Raw genomic sequence first — 22,092 nt, 5'->3', positions numbered from 1 at the left:
AAAAATTTCATCAGAGTAAAAAGTTATGGAGGTTCAAAGTTGAAGTGACAGTGCGCGTGCTTCCAATTTCTATACAATTATGAACGGAACTGTAAGTAAAAACATAAATTTGCTCATTTAGCCCGCCATAAAGTTAACAAAAAGTCGCCCGTTATGGTCGAAATTGTGTCTTTTTCACAGCTTAGATAGATTACAAGTTAATTTAACATTCTGAATTAAAAGTTTGAAAAATAGTGCACAGTAGTGTTTTCAATAAATTGCCATCGTCCCCACTCATTTGAAGACCGTAAGATGATAAAACAAGTTATTTATGAAAAAAGTTGCGAAAAGGAGATTTTTTCCAGAACGATAAACCTATCTTTGTGAAAAGTAAATTATAGCGAGTGATGCTTAGAAATCATATGATCATAAAAAATATCCCCGTATCTCGAAAAACATGGGTAAAATAAAAAAAAAAACATTATCTCATGCGTTGGAAAATCATTTGAGGCACTGAGAGCCAAAGGGATATAAAGCTTAGTGAATTTAGAAACTTTCTCTTGTAATAGCTTCGTTCCTTGTGATTGGATTTTCACGGACATCTTCACCAAGCATCAACCGGATTTTGTGCCAAAACTCTTGCGATTAGAAGAATATGTCGAATGAGGTCGCATTTTTTTTTTCCGCGGTAGCGTTTTTCGTCGTGATTCCTCGAAATTTATTTGACCAAGTTTCAATAAGTTTAACAGTGAAGTAAATTCTTTTATCTAGAGCCAACCTAGAGCCAACTCTAGGACCGCCCCTGGTTCAATGAATACATGCTCTTAAATCTAAACCTGAGTTACATTGTGACAAAAGAAAAAAAAACATTAAATCCAATGAAAGTGTTTTTCGAATAGTTAATAATTGATGTTTTAAAGAGTAGATATTTCAAAAGAAAAAATCTTTGAAACAAAGGGAAATGCATTTGAAACAAAAAAAAATTATCTCAAAATCAAAGGAAATTTTCCTTTGTTTTTGCGGCATTTAATTTAAAAATCTTTTCGCTGCGTGTAAGTGTTTTTAATTTTCTCGTAGTAGGCTTTGAATAGTTTGGATACTTTAGCGTTATAGGGATTTTGCACAGTACATTAGTATAAGCACAGAAAACAGACGTACAAGCTCGAATAAAAACCCGTCAAAAAAGTGTGTAAAATTTCAAATGCTATCACCAAAAAAATACGTTAGAAACTGACTGCAAACAGTTCCATCTATTGCGCCGTTCAAGAGTTACAAATCAACTTTAAAGTGCCCAGTTTTCGAAAAGGCGTAATTGTAGCCAAAAAACAAAAATTAGTTCAAAAAGGGTGTTGGGATTTTTACACAAGTTTCGTGGGCTAGCTTGTACGTCTGTTCTTTGTGGTATAAGTAAGCCGTTGGGCAAACAAAAGTGACAGCTTCATGTAAATTGAATAGGAGTCAACGAAAAAAAGTTCGTTAACTTGTTTTGAAATCTGATTTCTAATACGGTATACCGAGAAAATGAAGAATTTTTGAATAAGTTTTTAGTGGAAGCAGAACAAAAATTGATGATAAATCTCACTAAATTTCGCGACGGCAGCTCCTAACTTCATCCTCTTGGTTCAAAATCCTATAAAATAGATCAGAGTCCGTCGTCAAAGGATCTGATGGAAACGTTTCTAATGCCTTGCAAAGATAATTTCCTTTTTTTTCAATTTTGCTTTGCTTGGTTTCGTTCTGTTATTCTCCTAAAATCCAAATAATTGTATCCATTATATAGCAGATGATTTTAAATTTACTATACCACTCTTTTTTTTAGAAAAGGCGCCCTAATTCCAGGAAAAAAACAACATTTTAGTTGAATTTTGCGCGCAACTTTTGTGGCCCGCGAAACTTATTTTGGAAAAGCTATGTTCTAAGAACTGAACGTTTTTTCTTATTCTTCATATATCATTTGGATAAATATATCTGAATCAACACTAATTAAATTCAAAACAAAGTTCTGAAAATTTCTTCGAAATGATATAAGCCAAAAGAATAAAAGTGTATAAAAACTAATTTTGAGAAAACACGCTTTTAAATTGATGTGTTTGGTCAATTTCCATACATTTTTCGAACATTTGCTTTTTTCTGTCGAACGTAAAAGTATCCGAATATAATTTAAAAAAATCTGAAAAAAAATCACCAAATCTAAATTGAAACATGAAGAATATTGTCATTTTAAAATCTTCGTTCATCAAAAAAAATTTCATAACTTTTGCAAGTAAGTTAACACATCGAAAGTTTGCTCTGTTAATTTTTCCAATTTGTAATTTTTTGCTGAGCTTTCAATATTTTTTAAGATATAACTAAAGTTTGTTGAAATAATTATTCTTTGAAAAGTGAACTTGAAATCTTTGGAAAATGGACGTCTTCTTTAATTTGGAGACTATAAAATTTACTTGTTGTCCATAGTAGTCACGCGATATGACATTTTTTTTGGATGAATAAACCGAGGAGGTTTTAAATCCTTTGAAAACATACATAAGTTGGTAGGGATAATTCATTTCGTATGCATAATATTTCTACGTTTTTTCAAGCGAACTTTGTAAAGATATACAAGTAACAAAAATGTCTCATAAAGATAAATTTATACTCGATGTGAGCTAGGCAAATGCTTTTTCCATAGCATTTTCAAAAATCTGTTATAATTTTTTTGAATACTCCAGAACAATTTGTTGTTGTGGCCCGCTAACCAATCTCATTTCTGAAATTTGGCCCACCTGTTGAAAATGTTGGCTACCTATGGTCAAATGTGTGCCCAACAGACCTCCTGTATGTGTATGTAGCAAAAGCTACAGTCCAAAAATAAATTGTTTTGAAGACATATTAAAGTGAAAGACAAAGGCAGTACGAGAAAGATTCCATTTTAGGTCCTTTTGGAACGCTGTGCATTGCCAAAAAGGCGCTCACTGTGTTAGTGCGGAAGACACCATGTTCATAATTACCCCACAGGTTTTTTTTTTCAATATTAAGAAAGAGCAAGAAAGTTATCAAGATCTGTCAACGTGGTATCTGAACCTGAACGACAAGATTATATAACTAGGGTAATGTGACACAGAAATCAAAGCAGATTAGGTAAGAAACTAAAAATGTGAAAATTTTATGCTAGCTTTATTTTGTTTCTTTTTTTATATTCGGAATTTCTTTAAAAAAAATATATAAGAAAGGAATAACCTTAACTTTTTATGCTGGTTCTTCAAAAACCGACTTTAAACGTGCTCATTTGATTAGCAGCTAAACATGTGTTTTTTTTTGTTCATTGGGTTTGGGCATTTAGCCCAGAACGAGCATAGATCGTGTTTCAGGAGAAAAATGTCATCAACAATCAATTAGAATGCAATTTGAAATTACACTCAAACACAAGGCACGCAACACTTCCACATAGGCTCCACCCACAGTTGGCTTGTTGACTCCGCCCATCCTGCCCGGATTGGTTTGCGGCTACCAACACCTTCAATCGACGGTATCTATTCCCGATTGGCGCCCATGCGCTTTTGCCTGTTCGGTGTATTATTGTTAGGGACGTAAGCGGTATAATATTTAGTGTAACACGAACCACCGAAGAGATTATACGGCGCGAGTGCATTTGACCTTTTTTTTTGTACAAACGCTTTAGGCAATTCTGGAGACTAATTGTCATATATCAATTGTAGCAGATATAATGTCGAACGACAACAAATGTGGTGCTGCGGATTTCTCAGAAGATATAGTCCGTCGAACGATGCCGGCGCTGGTGGATGATCATCAGATCAATTCCAATGATGACCGCGGGATTACGGTTGTACAGTGCAATGGGATTGGATTTAAACATAAAACCTCCAATAATGCCAGCTCCTTTCGGATTGAAGCCTTATTGGCTAGTAACAGTGACTCGAAAAAGAACGGAAACGTAGCGAATAGTTATGAAAAATCGGATCATCTTGTTCATGATGAGGCTAATTTTGAGTGAGTTTCTGGAAATAACGTTCGGGATTATTGTTTAGAAAAATTATTATGCGTCAAACGAGATCTGAAGAAACTGAAGCCAAATTATAAAAACTCTGTATGAAGACTATTTTATTGCAAAACGGCAATCAAATCCATGTTTTAAAATAATATATGACGTACACTATAACTGATACTGAATCTTATACCAATGCTTATCTGAACGACAATTAATTTTGAATTTTGATACTTTTTTGAATCTCTCTTGTAGATAGGAGCGTATTGAAGTTGAATAACATTTGTCTAATTGAACTTCAATTCAAAACTAACAAGACTTTATTGAAAACAGGGAGCTTGACATTCCCATTCCTTAAACAAATAAAAAGCGGGACACCAACTTCGGATTTTGGAATTAAAATAACACATTAGGGTTTCATGTTGAAATTGAGATTTAAAATTAGTTTTTTTTAGATTTCAGATTAAGAAAGATTTTAGTTTCTGCTTATTGGTACTTAAGATTAGAACAGTTTTATTTTCAGATTCACATTTCAGATTTCAAATTCTCTTTTCAAATTCAATTCAGACATCAGATACAGATTTCAGGAACAGATACAGATGTCAGAAACAGATTTCAAACTTCAAATCAGATTCGGATTTAGGGTTCAGATTCAAGAAAGGAACACGAAGCACCTGTTTCTATTCGATAGGTGTTCTATTCGCTATCGCGTGATACGCGCTTGCGCACTTGTTAATCACTTTTTAGGCCAAATTCGACAGTGTTGTTCGATCATCAAGAATATTTCCCAGATAAAGATCTCGCGAAACAGAATCACGTTACAATATGATTCATTTTTTCAAGATGTCATTTTATCACCATCTTACAACCCGGGTCACAAAAAGTATCAAAATTCAATTTCACACTTCCGGGTCTTTCCGGGTGATGTCAGTAAAATTGATAAATGTGTTGTGCGTTGTATGAATTTACAGACCACTTTCGTCACTCTCGTCAGATTCTAGCTCAAGTATAAGCCCTGGTTGCGAAGATCAAACTGGAGATCCCGCAGAAGATTACGAGATTTTAAACCCGAGCGGGAGTAGCTCGGCCTATCGTGGATTCTCTTCGTATTATAGTATATGCAGCTCACAAATTCTACTGAATGCCGCGAATAACGTGTCTGTTAGTAATGAGATAGATATGAAATATTCTTTGGTAAGTACTGAGCAATAAATGTTTCAACAACATAGAAATTTGTGATTGCATCACTGAATTGCTTTAGATAAATAATTTACCACCATCCCTTAATGTATGTATTTATGTATGTATTTAAACCCACCAGTGGCTGGTAGGTCTTTCGACCCGAGTCGGTACGGGAAGTCTCGATCGCACATATAAATATTGTTCATGCTTAACTCATCAACAATAATTGCAGCACAACCAAGGGGTCCGTTACCACTGGCTTGGGGCAGGTTTGACTTAAAGCCCTAAAATAAAAGTGCGGCAGACTGTCATCGCGGAGTTCCAATCGAACTGTCAAAAGTCGTTCCAATCGAGCATAACCATTTTTACCATTTCAAATTCGTGGCAGGTATTGCAATCTGTGTGACTGTGACTTTCAATTTTTTAATTGAAATTAATCAAGAATGCAGAGAAAATTCATTGGAGCAAAACGGAAAGAAGCACTTAATATTTATTTTGACAATTGACACAACGGAGAACAAATTAAATAATATTCACAAAACGCAAATCAACTTCACAATCTGCGACACAGTTGCACATCAACAAGAAGTCATGCGAATGTTTTCGTTATTGGCAGTGTTGAAGAATTACAGAAGCTTTTTCAGGGCTGCCGAATCGGTCAGAAATTCAGTTTGCCGCACTTTTACTGTAGGGCTTTAGTTTGACTCACCTTACTCCCTTCCAACTGTTCGAAACAAATAAAGAATCCTGAAAAGGCACTTAAGCAGGTAACCTACTCATGATTCTAAATTTGCCGAGATACTCCGGCTGGCTTGAACCCACAATCCATTGTATATTAGTTTTCGGATCGTTCGATGCCTTGTCCAACCCCCCACCAATCCTCTTTAATAGAGTTAGGGCTGTCCCAACGGTAGATGCAAAACACGGTTTTCGACCACGCTAAAACAGTCCGGCTGGCACCGGTGGCGTAAATTGCTGTTTTAGCACAGTTATCGATTTCAAAATTCCCAACAGTTATACGCCTTTGTTCCAAATTCATGCAAATTTGGAACAGGATTTCAAAATATACGACAGACCGATTTAGTTCACGGTGAGAAAATTTTAGCCAACAATGATTTCTTTCACACATGTTTGGGTTACATTGGGTGTGATAATAGTTTCTTTTTGAGATATTATTTGAATGTTTTTTTCGCTTCAACCAGCCTATACGTAACATAAATTGAGAATAGATGTTAATAAAAACCATATCAAGTATAAATAAAAGATGTCACATTATTCTCGATTTAATATAATTAAATAGAAAGCTTTTCATTTGGGCTCGACGAATTAGTGAATCCAGTCAGCGTTCAAAAATTTGGAAAAAATAAACGAAACAAAAATTTTAATACTTTTTCGATGAGGTAAATTAAATATTTAATTGTTTATGTTTACCCGATCAGAAGAGCATATCAAAATAATAACTCAATCGTATCTCACCAAGATATTTACATCTGATCAGTGATGTCAATTGAATTTATCGTTTATCCATGCGAAAAGACATACCCCTGTTAAACAGGTAATAACTTTTTTGCCTGATAAGATACGAAGTTATGGTCTTCGACAAAGTAGTTCAGCGGAAAATTTCCTTTAAGAAATTAATAAATTGACACTAAAACTATGAGCAGGCTCGGTTCCACAGAAGAAACAAAAATGATGTTGATTTTTCAGTACAAAATATTCAATTTTCCCATACAAACCTTAAAGTTCAAATTTACTCATGTAAACGTTACTTAAAAATTCTGCAAAAAATGATGGATGAGTTTTGGACCTAAACGAAGCTTTTTAGACCCCAGGGTTAGAGAAATTCAAAAATGACCCTAAATCGACTCAGTCTAATATACAGCCGCTCGCTGCGAGACAGACGCTGTTTGAGCTGCCCCTGACCTGGAGAACAGACGCTCGGATGTTGTTGCACGCCGCCCCTGACCTGGGGAACAGAAGCGTGCAGCCACCCCTTCAATCCGCATGCGATCAAAGCATGGGGGGTTACCCGATCTCCGCTTAGGTTACTCGCATCCCAGCTGAAAACAATATTTTTCCAACATAAAAACTTAAAAAAACAATAATATCAATTCATTATAAACGTTTTCTTCACCTTGTATTCTAGAAAATCAGATTAAAATTGGAAAAAATCACAAAGAATGTTAAAATTATTGCGAAAGCTATACTCCGTATTGCGAAAAATGGTCAAGGGCCTAGAGCGAATTTATCTCGGGGTGTGATTTGTCAAATCACACAATCACCATCTTGAAAAAGTGAACTGACAGGGCGTCGGTCTGTTTACAAAGCACAGTACAACATTTTGGAAGGGTAGCCTTGAGTAACAGTGACGTCACAATTCTTAAAACTACAATGCAGCTTTTAAAGCGGCCTACTTTTACTTGTTGGTGCCAAAATGTAAACAAACTGGCCAGCGGCATCTTCGTTCTCACCCTTCCACCATTGTTAAATTTTGGATAGCCCGCGTCTACTTTTCGATAAAGTTAACACACCCAATAGATATTGCGGTTACTGAGATAAATTCTAGCCGCGCAACGGTAGCCTTTCCTATTACGGTAGGCCAGCCGGAGCAGTAAACACAGTTTAAAAAATCACTCTCACTTACTAATTTTACTGAGTTGTTCAGAAGTAACATCGTGAATAAAAAAAATCATTATTTTGTTATTCAGGAATAAATAAAAAGTTCTACCAATCTTTGAATGTTCTTATAAAAACCATTAAAGTGAATGCTGTCAACATAGACAACAAGGATATTCAAAAGCATATGCTGTAATTGAGACATATTATTTAGACTTCCGATTCAAACTATCAACTAAAAACACAAACTTTTTTATTATTTGTATAGTAATACATTGCACACAGTCTGATAAATTCGGTATTTTCCTTTTCATTGCAGGATTCAATCAGAAGTCACGTGGGCTTCGGTCAATTACCTCAGTTGGAATTTTTAAGGCAGCCATATTTATATTACCCTAGGATATCAGATGTAGATTCAACAGGTGAGTGAATCTGATAGTGTATGTAAAGTTTTAAACAAATGTGATAAAAAGTATAGGTTTTTTAAAATTTAATTTGAATATCATTTTGAATTCATTTCTAGAACGAGAGCAAAGCACATTTGATAACATTTCTAGTGAAGCACCCCGATTTTAACACATGCAATCCGCAACAAATCTAAGCTTAAAAATTTGGCGGGTATTTATTTCTCCACAATCACTGAAATAAAATCTACAATTTTGGGATTTTCGAGTTTCTAAAAGCACAATATTTAATATTGAAGAACATGATATAGGTGTAATATTGACTTTAATATAATCAAAGATCTCTAAGTATCAAGATAGTCGAGCTGTTGTTTTTTTGAACAAATCGTTGGCGTCACCTACACAATGTTTATGGTGCTGCCCCCTTGCGAGATGGGATCCAAGCTTTGCAGCTTTCCACACAAGTATTGCAGCTTTGCATTCAAGTTTTGAGTGGAAGCACATCCTCACACTTAGAAAATCAAGCGTAACTTCACTCACACAATGTTTATTATTTATTGTTTACAATAATGCAATTTGCACTGGTGCATGTGTGTGCGTGAAAAAGTTCAAACTCGAGCTTGGCTCTCAACACGTCAACCCTCATTTGGCGCTAGTGTTTTGTCGCCAGAATTCCGTGGAAGCCGATAGCACCTGATATAACTCTTACATTCCCTTTTTTTTCATATTTTATTATACAAAAATGCCCCATAAACAATCGATCAACTTTCATCGAACTGGCCCAGGAAACACCGCTTTCAGCTAGAAGCGTCCACAGCTTTGATTTACCAGTGAACTTTCCAGTAGTTCTACTGATGACAATTGGTATCTGTTATCTTGTATTAATTATTCCTCCAATCTAGCGTGTTCAAGCAATTGAACATACTTTTGATAAGCGAAGTTTATATCATCCATCATACATCAATTTCAAATTACTCGTCTGTATACAGAATAATTAGCGCTATCAGTAGCAAATGACAGGTAATAAGGTGATGTCAAGCAGCAGCGTCTTCTACCAGGTCAGGAAAAAGAGAACTGTTTTGCCAAAAAAAGAAGATTACAAGCCAATTTGAAACTTATGCGATAGTGATAATGTTTGTTTATTGTTTATATTCCATTCGAAAGATGATTCGGTATTGAATAGTTTCTCTACCCTTGCCGATAAGTTTTCAATTCAATCCTTTTATGGAAATTATAACGAATTAGTTTAACCCTAGAGAGTGTCAATATAACGAAATTGGAAGTCAGGCGCATACAAATGTTCAGATACTCCTAAGGAGTTCATCGGATCTAAAATTTTGCATCATTACTTTTCATTAAAACTCCTTGAAAGCCCAGACAAGACTAAACTCATTGATAAGAGCTGGCTAGAGTGTCCATTAATCAAATTTTGAACAATCTCAAGAGAAAATATTTTTTATCTCCGTTTGTATTTAAGATTTTTTCAAATCTCGAACTTAAATAAATCGATTGTTCGATTTTGTGTCACTAAATAAAGTATGTAAAGTTGTTACAGTTGTACAATTTATTCCATTTGATTGTTTTTAAGAATTATTTTTTATTATCTTCCCTCACCGTGTGAAGTTTCAACTCCGAGTGACTAAAGATGGTTGTCAAATTAGTTGCGGCCTTGTAGGGGAATAAACAAAAAAGGCTATATACTGTTTAACGGAAATAACTACAATTAACTGGACTGTACTATTTACCGGACTGTATCATTTACCAGAAAACCATTTACCGGAATCTGCCATTTACCGGAAAACCATTTAACGGACTCAACATTTACCGGAAAACCATTAACCATTTACCGAACTACCATTTACCGGATTTTCATTAATATGTACAGATTTGGGTTGAACTATATTTCCCCGAAAACAATTCCCCACAATGAAAAATTCCCAAGATTTCAATCGCCAGAAAGAACTATATCCCAGATTTTTCCAAATAGAGATGCAGTCTCTAATCAAACAAATGATACATCAATAACATGATTCACTTGCTTGCAGTTGCAGTTGTCCCATAATAATCCAGATTGTTGACTTTTTTGTAAGATTTAAGTTTTTTAGTTCTTTTTATTTATTGGAAAAACGTAATATAGGAATTAGTTGAGTTTTTATTTTCGTTTCAAGCTGAGTTAAAATTGTATGATAAAGTGAAATATTTTTGTTCTTGATTAATGACAGAAATAAGGAAAGTTTTAAGATAAAAAATGGACTAACGAAATTCTGATTTCTCGAAAAAAAAAACAATATCTGTAATTCTGTGATTCAAACCAAAAAGTTTGTAACGATTACACAGCGGACAGCGTTTTTGGCGCCTATGTTTCAACTGATTTTGTAAGAGTTTGGCGTCCTGAATTCAAAACATTTCAGAAATATCGTCTATCACATCTAGTTTCGATGATATGGTGTGTGGAAAATTTTAAATTGGCCAGTTTTGGGTAAAATCAATCTTTTACGTCTGGAGGTGGATTGGTTTGAAAATTTGTATGTGGGAGTTTTGAAAGAAGGGCAACCGATTTCAGATATCAAAGTTTGTAAAAGAGGCCACAGAAAGGGGATTAATTTTTTGGCAATAATTCCGTTTTTATGCAACGATCGAGTCAAAATTTATGCAAAGGGGTTGGTTGGAACGGTCAATTGATTTCTGAATTCATAATTTGAATCAAACGACGAAAAGTGGGTCTACCATATTAACTGTTAAATTTGTTTATGCATTAATTACATGAGTGTGTATCGCATCGAGACGAAAATTAATATACAGGGTATTTTTTGGCACGGTCAATTGATTTTTTATTTCAAACTAAGTAGCAAACGACAGAAAAAGTGATCGTCTATATTACGTGTTCAACATTTTCGCAATTATTGCTTAAGAATGCAGATTCCAGATGCATTCGGAAATGCATCTGGAAAATGCCTGGTAATTGACATTCATTCTAACTGCTCATGACCGGAGCTGCAAAAGTTCGGGAGAAAATTCAAAGTCGAGTTTTTCTAAAATATCTTAGTAGGTTTGCTACACTTCCAATCCACGTGTTGTTCTGGTCAACGAAATTTATTAGATGAATATATCACAGTCGCCACTATCACTGATTGTTTGTCAAACGAAATTGTCGTGGCTATATGTATTGTTGAAAAGAAAAATTCGGTTGAAGCTGACTGCCCGAAGTGGATTGAATGAAATTAGAATTATCAGTAACTAAGGTGACTACTGCTTGAGGAAAAACAAATTTTCTTTGGTCGCATTTTATTTTTCATGTGACAATCCGCGGGAACAAATTTTTTTGTGTCACAAAAATACAAGTTAAAAAAAATCTTCCGAAACCCGATTTTTTTCTATGCACATTCTAATTGCAGGGAACTTTTTCCTGTGGATCAGAAACGATTGGTGAGGACAGTTTTTTTTATAATTGTACACCAACATTTGTAGACGTAAACGTTGTAGACTTGTAGACGTTGGAATTTAGTATGAAACAAATTTGATTCAATTCAGAATCCAGACAAACTTATGAATCTATCAGTTTCTGATTAGGAAATTATACTTCAATTACAAAATATTGACTTTTATTTAAGATAAACATTTTCGGAGGAAGAAATCATTCTCCGTTTCAACGTGGAGTCCCCTTTTCAGATATATTGAACGTCAGTTTCCATCAAATTCTCTCAATATTAAGAAAGTACAAGCGAAATTGATTGATATTTTCGAAATCTGTCAGTCACAATAAAATATTCTGACTGACCTTTGAAGGTCTCGCTAGCGGAGTGACGAAAATGGAAAGCGATGGTCACTGTTCGAAAAAATAATTGACTGCACATGTTCATGATCAAGAGAAAACTATCAGTATCACGGAAAGCGTGGTCGATCAGCGTCTTTCTATGATCAAAGCCATCGTTCTGATTATACGATATCGACAAGCTTGCTGAAAACTGACAAAGGTTGCTGGGTCAATTTCAACAATTTCTTTTCGTTCTACGGGAGAAATCGCAGCTCTGCCATGACATAATCTAAATTGAAAGAGAAACGGAGTTCGTATGGGATCAGCTAGTAACAAATAAGATAAACAAATAAAAGTTCATAAACTCGAAAAATATTTTTTTTAAAATTTGTAGAGATAACATCATTGTTGTTTTGTTCTATTTAGCACATTTTTCTAGAACATTTGATATTTGTGAGGCATTACTGTTTCGAGATATAGCGAAGGAATCAAGTATTCCCAGGGATCAAGTAGGTACACGGAAAAAAATTGTGTGACTATTTCAAAGACGTTGTCATGATAATTTTACCATTTCTGCGTAATAGTATTTTCAACCACGGCAAAGTATAACATCAAAATAGTAAAAGTGCGGATGAAACATTATTGCAATTACTATGTGTCTGGTAATTTCAGATTGTCGTGATTGTTGTCATGGAAATTTCATCAAAATTTCTATTACAACTAGCCTCCGCATAGTAATTTAGACATTGTGGCACCAATTCATATCAACAAAATACTACGCACATGATACTTTTGAGAACAAAACATATTTGACTTAAAAACATCAGTTCGTATGATAATTTTACTATGGTAAACATTCTTGTTGTTTATACTAATTCAGGATCATTAATCATCAAACCCGTGAGTAAACAAACAAATTTTGAGCTGCATTCAAGTTTCATAATTTTGAAAATCATTCCAGAGCATCGGGAGAACAAACTAACACTGACCGACGTGTGTCGGATGTGTGAATTTGAATGTTTTAAATAATGCCATAATGCTTGCATGCAAATACACAAACAAACATGCATATTAGTTTTACTATTTAAGTCAAGCTCCTCGTGCATAATAATCTTTATCATAACACATACTACTTTCATCATGAAACATAAATTTACTAAGCACGAAATAAAACAATTCATCATTTCATTGACAATTTTACTAAAACGCAGTCGAATTTACTAAACGCAGCCAAATTGAGCACATGGTTAAATAACTATGCGTAAGATATTTCAAACAAAAAACATATTTGACTCAAAAATATGGTTGCCTGTTGTTTATGCGGCCCTCGGGTCATGTTTGTGCGGCCCGCGAAGCTTACCTCAAATTAAATATATTTCACGATTTTTTTTTCTACAATTGATTGTTAATTATCATAAAATTGCAGTCTATTAAAACAAAAAAAAATGATACATCAATAACATGCACGTTACTTGTTTGCAGTTGCATTTGTCCCATAATAATCCAGATTGTTGACTTTTATGTGAGATTTAAGCTTTTCAGTTATTTTTATTTATTGGAAAAACGTAATATAGGAATTAGTTAAGTTTTTATTTTCGTTTCAAGCTAAGTTAAAATTGTATGATAAAGTGAAATATTTTTGTCCTTGATTAATGACAAAAATAAAGAAAGTTTTATTATAATAAACGGACTAACGATTATAGATTTCTTATAGACAGAACTCAGCGAAATTCTGATTTCTTAAAAAAACAGTATCTGTAATTCTGTGATTCAAACCAAAAAGTTGGTAACGATTACACAGCGGAACAGCATTTTTGGCGCCTATGTTTCAACTGATTTTGTAAGAGTTTGGCGTCCTAAATTCAAAACATTTTAGAAATTTCGTCTATCGCTTCTAGTTTCGATGATGTGGAAAATTTTAAATTGATTTGGGTAAAATCAATCTTTTACGTCTTGGTGGTCGAGTACCCGATCAGGAGGGAAAAACTAAATTATATCAAGATGGGATATTTTGATAATAGTTTTTTCCTATCTAAATGATCTATTATTCAGTACTCGTAGGATGTTAAAATATCTCAAATTATATCAAAAAATCTATGCGATCATAGCTAAACTAGATAAATTTTAGAACAAAACCTATAAAAATTATAACTTATCAAGATATGAGTGCTTCGAGAAAAATTTCTAGTGGAATGTCAATAAACCACATTATATGCTAAAACCATGTTCCATTTTTGGTTTCCCAAAAATTGGATTCAATTTTATGGATCTGTTGAGCGAAACTCATTAATGCACGTTGGGCCGTCGGTTTCGATGTCCGTGTTTTATAAAAAGTTGCACGTATATAAAAATATGATATGATCATTTTATTTTAGGACAATCCGAAAATAATCTTTATCATTGAAAATGAGCTCAACCCCATTCAAGTCTGTCAATCAGAATAAGATATAATTCAGATTGGAGAAACTTAAAATCGAAAATTTAGAGTAGGGAAGAGTGGGGTATCGTGGGCCATGGGGAAACGTGGGCCACTTTTAATATCTCAGATGTGTGTTGAGATAAAAATCTCAAACCAACTGTCATCGTCGTCGCTTTGTGTGAGCATATATTTCTATATGTTGTTGACTGAAATACGTATCATGCTGCTTCTTTTATTTATCATGCTAAAAAAGTTAGAAAAATTTGCTTACATAATTGAAAAAAACACCCACTAATTTCATCGATGGGGAGCCTAAAGTGCATAACAAAAATATGCTCATACGCTGATGATTTTAGTTTTGTCATGATCTTTCATGTGGAAAAGGATTTTTTAATGAAACATCAATAACTTACACTAACGCAACCAATTTGCAAATCATAGCTTGTGGGGAATCGTGGGCCACACATCTAGAACCACCTATATTTTTATGTTTCTATACACATTCAGAACTTAAAATACGTTTTTCCTATCTGTAAAGTTTTCTTATTCCAAATGAAGAGTTATGAAAAATATTTTGTCCATGCTATATAAAAATTTTGCCAAAACGTTCGCGAGCCAGGTTTTGAAATCTATGCGATCATACACAGCTCTTTTTTTTATTTCATCATCTGAAACTGCTTTAAATAACGAAATGAATTAGGAAATCACAGTTTTGGGTCAACTTATAAACTTTGCATGTTATTTGGTCAATTGGGATTTGGTGGCCCACGATTCCCCACCGTTTTTCAAAATCCAAAAAATATTGCTTTTTTTCTAACAGTCAGAACTTGGGGAAAATAACTTATTAAAAATTATAAAAAAAACCTTATGATACCTTGAAAATGTAGAAAACCATACCATTTTTTATTTTTATATTATCTTTTATAATAAAGAAGTTATGGAACAACGAAAAAAAGTGGCCCATGATTCCCCACTCTCCCATACTTAATTATAACTGAATCAGATGTAAATATCTTGGTGAGATACGTTTGAGTTATTATTTTGATATGCTCTCCTAATCGGGTAGTTAGCTTAGTGACACGGTAATTGCATGGACCACCTGAGGCATGGGTTCGATTCCCATCTCGGTACTGGGTGTTTAAAGTTAATCTGAAGTTGTCCAATGAACAATGTCCATGTTTATTCAATCTGTAACCCTGAATCGGCTAAGCCAGTGTATGTCTTTTCATAACTGATAAGATAAACCAATAAACCTAGATTAAAACAAAAAGCTTGTTTTCAATCTATTTACTACTCTTCATTCAATGCAAGAAAATATTGCAAGAAATGCTTGAATCAGAGATACAACGCTTTCAAAAAATTGAATTCTACAATTTATAGAAATTTCAAAAAATAAGATTACAACTTCTTCTGACATCATTGAAAAAAGTTATTGAAATTGGATATTAAACAATTCTGGCAACTCCGTCTTACTGTTGTTATGCGACATTTTTATCAATTTTTAACCATTACTTTTTATGTAAATAATTCATTTTAATTCGTAAATAAGTGTTTATGCTACCATTTATGTGCGTGTTGCACAACGTTGATTTAGTTTGTCCCTATAATTTTTTAAAGTGTGCAAATTTCGTGCTGTAATTATTACTCGGAGCGGCGATTTTGTCCAAGGAAGACTACTTGTTTTTATTCTAAGAGTTTTTTCTTCTTCTTCTGTGCAACTGGAGCGACACCTAGCGTGAAAAATCGAAAGCTTAAACCTTGCATTCAATTTTTTCGCTGTCTATTGCATACCTTCCGGGCTATTATGGCACAAGCATGCGCAAGTTGTTGCAGCACGATCAACGGGATCGAATGCATGGTTTGCCGTGGTATATGTATGCGGAAAGGAATTTCATCTAACATGTGTTAGCGTTAGCAATGCTACTGCCCGTAGCTTGAAATCGCTGTCGAAAAAACGCATTCTGGATGTTCGACGACTGCGCTGGACTTTTTGAAAATGCTCACTTACGCAGTATCGCCTTTGCGCCCACCCGAGCAAAACGGAATACCTCAACTAACAGAAGCTATTTCTAAGCCACCACCCACTCCAATACCAATACTGACACCTGCCCATCCTGATTATCGTCGTGCGCTTAAAAGATTTCGTGCTCCAGATGCCCCGATAAGCGAACCGTGCAAACTTGGTGCAAAAAGAACCTTTTCCGACGTTGTACCGGTTCCCATATGCAGCAACGAAAATAAGAATTTATTTTGGCTGTACATTACACGCATCAAACCAGATGTGAGCGAGGACGACGTCGCCTCGATGGTTAAAGCCAACCTGCAAACGGATACCCCGCAAGTGGTTAAGCTCGTGCCCAAAGGCACCGATACAAGCACGATGCGCTTCGTGTCATTTAAAGTTGGTGTAGACCTCGAGCCTACGGACATGGCTTTGGATCCGGAAACCTGGTCAAACGTACTGAGTTTCCGGGAATTCATCGACTACAACCGAAACAATCAGTTTCGCAGCCGATTTCAATGATCGTCACCTGCTGCTTGGATCTCCGGCGCGCACCGAATTTTGCTTTATGGAAGCCCCTGAGCCCTTCGTCACAATCGCGCTGATTCCAGCCAGCGTCAGCAGTCGCCCCGGCCCTGTGTTCGAAGTAGGAAACGGGAATATCTAACTTCCGATGTTTGACAAGTATTCTTGTTTATTTCACGATTCGTCCAGTGACTGCCCTTCAATTTGCAGACCTCTTCATCTAAAATGTATGAAAATAATGACCGTGAGGCAAGCCGACCATTGTTATGAAAGGCCGGGAGAAAACATCACCATCTCTACCAGGACGCAACGAATCAGGCTTTTGCGAGTCCCCTGAACCCATCGACTCAGTCGCGCTGATTCCAGCCATCGTCAACAGTCGGCCCGGCCCTGAGATCGATTGCGGTGACAGGGTTCTTCAGCCTGCACCCGCAGGCAAGTACGCAGTTCCGAATAGTTCTTCTCTTGGTGATGGAATTTTACCTCAAAGTGAACAACATCCCAGTATACTTTCTGAACGGCCGCGGCATGACCATATCAGCATTTTTCACCAAAACGTCGGTGGCATTAACTCATGTGTCAATGAGTATTTGTTGGCCGCCTCTTGTTGCTGCTATGATGTTATTGCTCTGACCGAAACATGGTTGAACGAGAGGACCTTCCCTAGCCAGGTTTTTAGTTCGGACTATGTCGTGTTTCGCTGTGATCGTGGCCCCAGTAACAGTCGGAAGTCTATCGGTGGCGGAGTTTTACTGGCCGTCTAATCTACACTGAAGGCTGTGTCTATCGACGACAATTCCTGGGACAATTTGACGCATCGATCTCGGAAACCGGAAGCTCTTTATGTGTGTGGTATATTTCCCTCCGGATCGCACACGAGATGTGAGTATTGCTGAATCGTTTTCCAGCTGTCTCATTAGAATATCGTCGATTGTCTCACCTGAAGACGACAGATTTATCATCGGCGATTTCAATTTACCGGGTATTAAATGGTGCCCCGCTCAAGGTGGATTTTGGTATCCTCACCCAGCTCTTTCCTTTTTCTCGGTACCGTCTGAAATTATTTAAGACTCCTTAAGCATAGCCACTCTTCGGCAGACTAATTGCGTAGAAAACACAAACGGGCGTATGTTTGATCTATGTTTCGCTAATGAAGGAGTTAGTACGCCAACAATTGGGTTGGCTCCTGTGCCTTTGGTTAAATTGGTTCGGCATCATCCCGCTTTACTTATCATGATTGAGGTTTCTGGCTCGGATTTTTCTTCTCATCAACCAGTTTCATTCTTCCACTATTATAAAAACGCACACTTTCTAGCTACATATCTCTGATGTGCTAGACTCTATAGATTGGGAATCCGAACTCGTACTATCGGATCCCAACGCCGCTGCAGAAACATTTTCAAACATCATCAATTATACCATTGATCGCCATGTTCCGAAACGTTTGGTAACTGGAAACTCTAGAGCTCCCTGGGTTACCAAAGAACTATGCCAGATGAAAACTTTTAAATACAAAGCCCTTCGCAATTATATTAGGCACAAATCACAAACCGCTAAGTACCACTACCGTAAACTTAATTCTGCTTACAAAAAGCTAGCTCTCGATGCTACAGGATCTATCTGACGCGACTGCAACGAAACTTCAAGAACAGTCCTAAATCGTTTTGAAAACATGTCAAAGATCAACGGAGAGAATTTGGACTACCAACCAACATGCTCCTGGAGGGCGAAGCGGCAAGTTCGCAATCTGCTCGTTAAAAAATTCTCTAGTGTTTTCACCACTGGTTTAATCTCTGCCGATCAAATAGCTAACGCTGCTCGAAACGTCCCTTTCTTACACTCATCTTTAAACATGATTGCAATAGAAGAGGAATCCATTTTGAAGGCGACTGCTAAAATGAAAAACTCTATTTCCTGTGGACGGAATACCGGCCACATTTCTGAAACGCTTTATGCCTCATTTATTGTCTCCAATTAAACGAATATTTCAAGCTTCGCTGGACAGAGCCGTTTACCCATCGCTGTGGAAGGTACTTATATGTTTTCTGTTCACAAAAAAGGTGACAAAAGGGATATAAATAACTACAGGGATACAAATAAATACGGAAGAAATTTGACCGTTCGAACTGAGGATTCGTATTCCAGACAATTCCCTGCTACTTCCGGGGTTCCACAAGGGAGCCATCTAGGACCGAGTGTGTTTCTTATTTATTTTAATGACGCTCTTCTACTGCTTGACGAACCAAAACTCGCCTACGCTGATGATCTGAAATTGTTCAACGCAATCAAAGGCTCCGAAAACACTGCTTTACTACAAAGACAATTCGACCTTTTCGCTACCTGGTGCAACAACAACAACCTGGCGTTGAACCGCAATAAATGTTCCGTCAAAACTTTTTCGCGCAAAAGGCATCCAATTTCCGCCGATTATTTCCTTTCGGACCACTTAATTGCTCATGTGAAGCACATCACATTCTTGATCAAAAACTTGACTTAAAGACACACACAAACTTTATAGTGGATAAAGCTTCTCGATGTTTAGGCTTTATTTTCACCGTGACGAAGGACTTCAGAGACGTATACTGCTTGAAAAACCTCTACTCTACTGCAGCCTCGTTCGCTCCATCCTTGAATATGCATCGGCAGTTTGGAGTCCCTTCTATCAGAATGGCGCTAATCGGATCGAAGCATTACAACGACGTTTCATGCGGTATGCTCTACGCCATTTGAACTGGTCTGATCCGTTCCACCTTCCAAGCTACGAGAACCGCTGCGGCCTCATTGGCCTAGACTCGTTACAAGCCCATCGAACAGTCACAAGGGCCTTGTTTGTCTCCGTTATCTTAACATCGAAAATTGACTTTCCTTCGCTTCTGGAATCAATCGACATTAGTGTCCGACCTCAAGGACTACGGAACCGGAATTTACAGCTCTACACTCCATTTCGTCAAAACAACTAGGGGGCAAATGTGCATTGATCGGCGTGATCAGGACGTTTAACCGTTATTCTAAACACTTTGATTTCGGAACATCGAGGGATTCATTTAGAAGAAAATTTTTAATAGCGTTTAGGTATAGGTAGTTTGATGATATGGCTTACGGTTTTAAAAATATCAAAAATTCAATTTAGTTTTTTTTTTTTATTTCGGCTAAATTCCCGTTTGTTGCAGGCAGGGACAGGATAATGTCATAGTCATGAGCCAAAAATTGCGACTAGTGACCCATTATTTTCCTCACATGTCGTTAGTTAAAGATTTTTTTTAAATGAAAGCATGCTATGAATGATTATTTTGGTAAAGAAAGATTTCTTCATTCTGTCATTGATCATTGAAATCTCCAATATATCGGTCATGACATGATAGTAAAAATGGGTCATGAGAAATATCACCAATGCAATTTTTTGCAACTTTGTTTGCCAAGTTGATTTTCAAATGTAATACTATTGCAAATGCTAATTAACAAAAGTATAAAAAATGAAAATAGAGATATGCGTTTCCAGACGCTATTTTTTGTTTCCATTTGGTTCCCAAATTTCATTCGGTTCCCACTCTTCTCATACGTGAAATTTATTTACATCACGTGAATATGAATGGTATTTACATTCACATTATCGGAATATTTCTGTCATGACATGACCATGACTGATCATATTTTCTTGGGTATAGTGATCCAAAATAAATTTCGCTGTCCACGTGAATGAATGAAAATTTTCATGCCTGATTGATAATTTCCATAGCTTTTTTTCAGAATTCAAAAGTACCGCTAGTCTCTGGGAAAGTTGATGATTGAGTCAATTAGTAGTATTTTACAGTTTTGTCAAAAAAGTAATCAAACTGAATAACTATTTTTTACCTATTTTTTTAAGTTCTTGAAAACTAGAGCTGACAAAAAACTACCTAATTGAATATTTTGATTCAGCGCCCCTGAATAAGTCAAAATGAGTTCTGGGATTCCTGGTACCTCGGAAAAATGTGAATTTTGGTGTCTTGTGTTGTGTGCTATTTTCAGAAATTTCATAGGCAAATTATGCCAAACATTGATAAAATGGAGTCATTTTATTTCAAAAGACAGACAAAAGAAGAAATTGATATTTGTTCCAGCCTAAATTGTGAAAAACCTTTCGAAAATGGGCATAGGAAAAAAGCTCCATGAAACTTTAAAAGGGAAGTGATGATGAAAAATATCATTGCAGAATCGAGACGTTCATAGCTGATAGCCTGCGTCCTTCTTTACTAAAGCTCTACAGTAAAAGTGCGGCAGACTGAATTTCTCACCCATTCGGCAGCACTGAGAAAGCTTCTGTAATCCTTCAACACTGCCAATAACGAAAACATTCGCATGACTTCTTGTTGATGTGCAACTGTGTCGCAGATTGTGAAGTTGATTTTCGTTTTGTGAATATTATTTAATTTGTTCTCCGTTGTGTCAATTGTTAAAATAAAAATTAAGTGCTTCTTCCCGTTTTGCTCCAGTGAAATTTTTCTGTATTCTTGATTAATTTCAATTAAAAAATTGAAAGTCACAGTCACACAGATTGCAATACTTGCCACGAATTTGAAATGGTAAAAAATGGTTATGCTCGATTGGAACGACTTTTGACAGTTCGATTGGAACTCCGCGGTGACAGTCTGCCGCACTTTTATTTTAGGGCTTTATTCTTTACCACATCATGTATAGTAAAAATGTTTCAAATACAGAAGCGTCGTTGTCATGCATGATTGTTTGTATGATTTGGTTGAAGAAGGAGAATTCGACTGCTTTGTTTTTTGACTCTGAACGTAGTCAAGCATGGCTCAGTGAAAATGATTGATTTCCGGAACATTGTATTCGAAAAATACTTACATGTATGCATATATTTTGTTAAGTAATATGTAAAAAAGGTAAAATTTTTCGGATTTTTGTTTTCAAGTATTCAAGATATTCCAAGCATTCAGAAACATTTGGAATTGTATAAGCCCAGTAAATGATAAAGTTTTCTATGTTTTCAGTACTTAAATTTTCAGGTTTGATATCAAGGTTACAGGAAATCAGTTAATTCGTAAACGTGGTACGCTGTATAGTCAATGTACGTAACTTTAACTAGAAAAACGGACACACTCGCACGAAAAGAAATAACGCGGGTACAAACGTATACGATACCAAATTTCGAATTTATTTTTCTCTACGTCTGTCTTCTAACAATGCGTTTTTCTAACTGACTCTAATTGCCGTTGGGCGAATTTTCTTTGT

General features: G+C 35.8%; 1 protein-coding gene across 1 annotated transcript in view; it reads left to right on the top strand.

The window, feature by feature from the left end:
- Positions 1–3,586: 3,586 nt before the first annotated feature.
- LOC129750079 (homeobox protein Hox-B5b) overlaps positions 3,587–22,092 on the top strand; it is a 54,048-nt gene continuing 35,542 nt past the window's right edge. Inside the window, exons 1-3 of the mRNA XM_055745290.1 lie at positions 3,587–3,966; positions 4,933–5,155; positions 8,079–8,181. Coding sequence (XP_055601265.1) covers positions 3,683–3,966; positions 4,933–5,155; positions 8,079–8,181 — 610 coding nt within the window. The 5' untranslated portion in view covers positions 3,587–3,682. The remainder of the gene's footprint in view (positions 3,967–4,932; positions 5,156–8,078; positions 8,182–22,092) is intronic.

This window comes from Uranotaenia lowii, chromosome 2 (genome assembly GCF_029784155.1).
Source record: "Uranotaenia lowii strain MFRU-FL chromosome 2, ASM2978415v1, whole genome shotgun sequence".
NCBI lineage: Eukaryota > Metazoa > Arthropoda > Insecta > Diptera > Culicidae > Uranotaenia > Uranotaenia lowii.
This window is presented reverse-complemented; position numbering and strand designations above follow the sequence as displayed.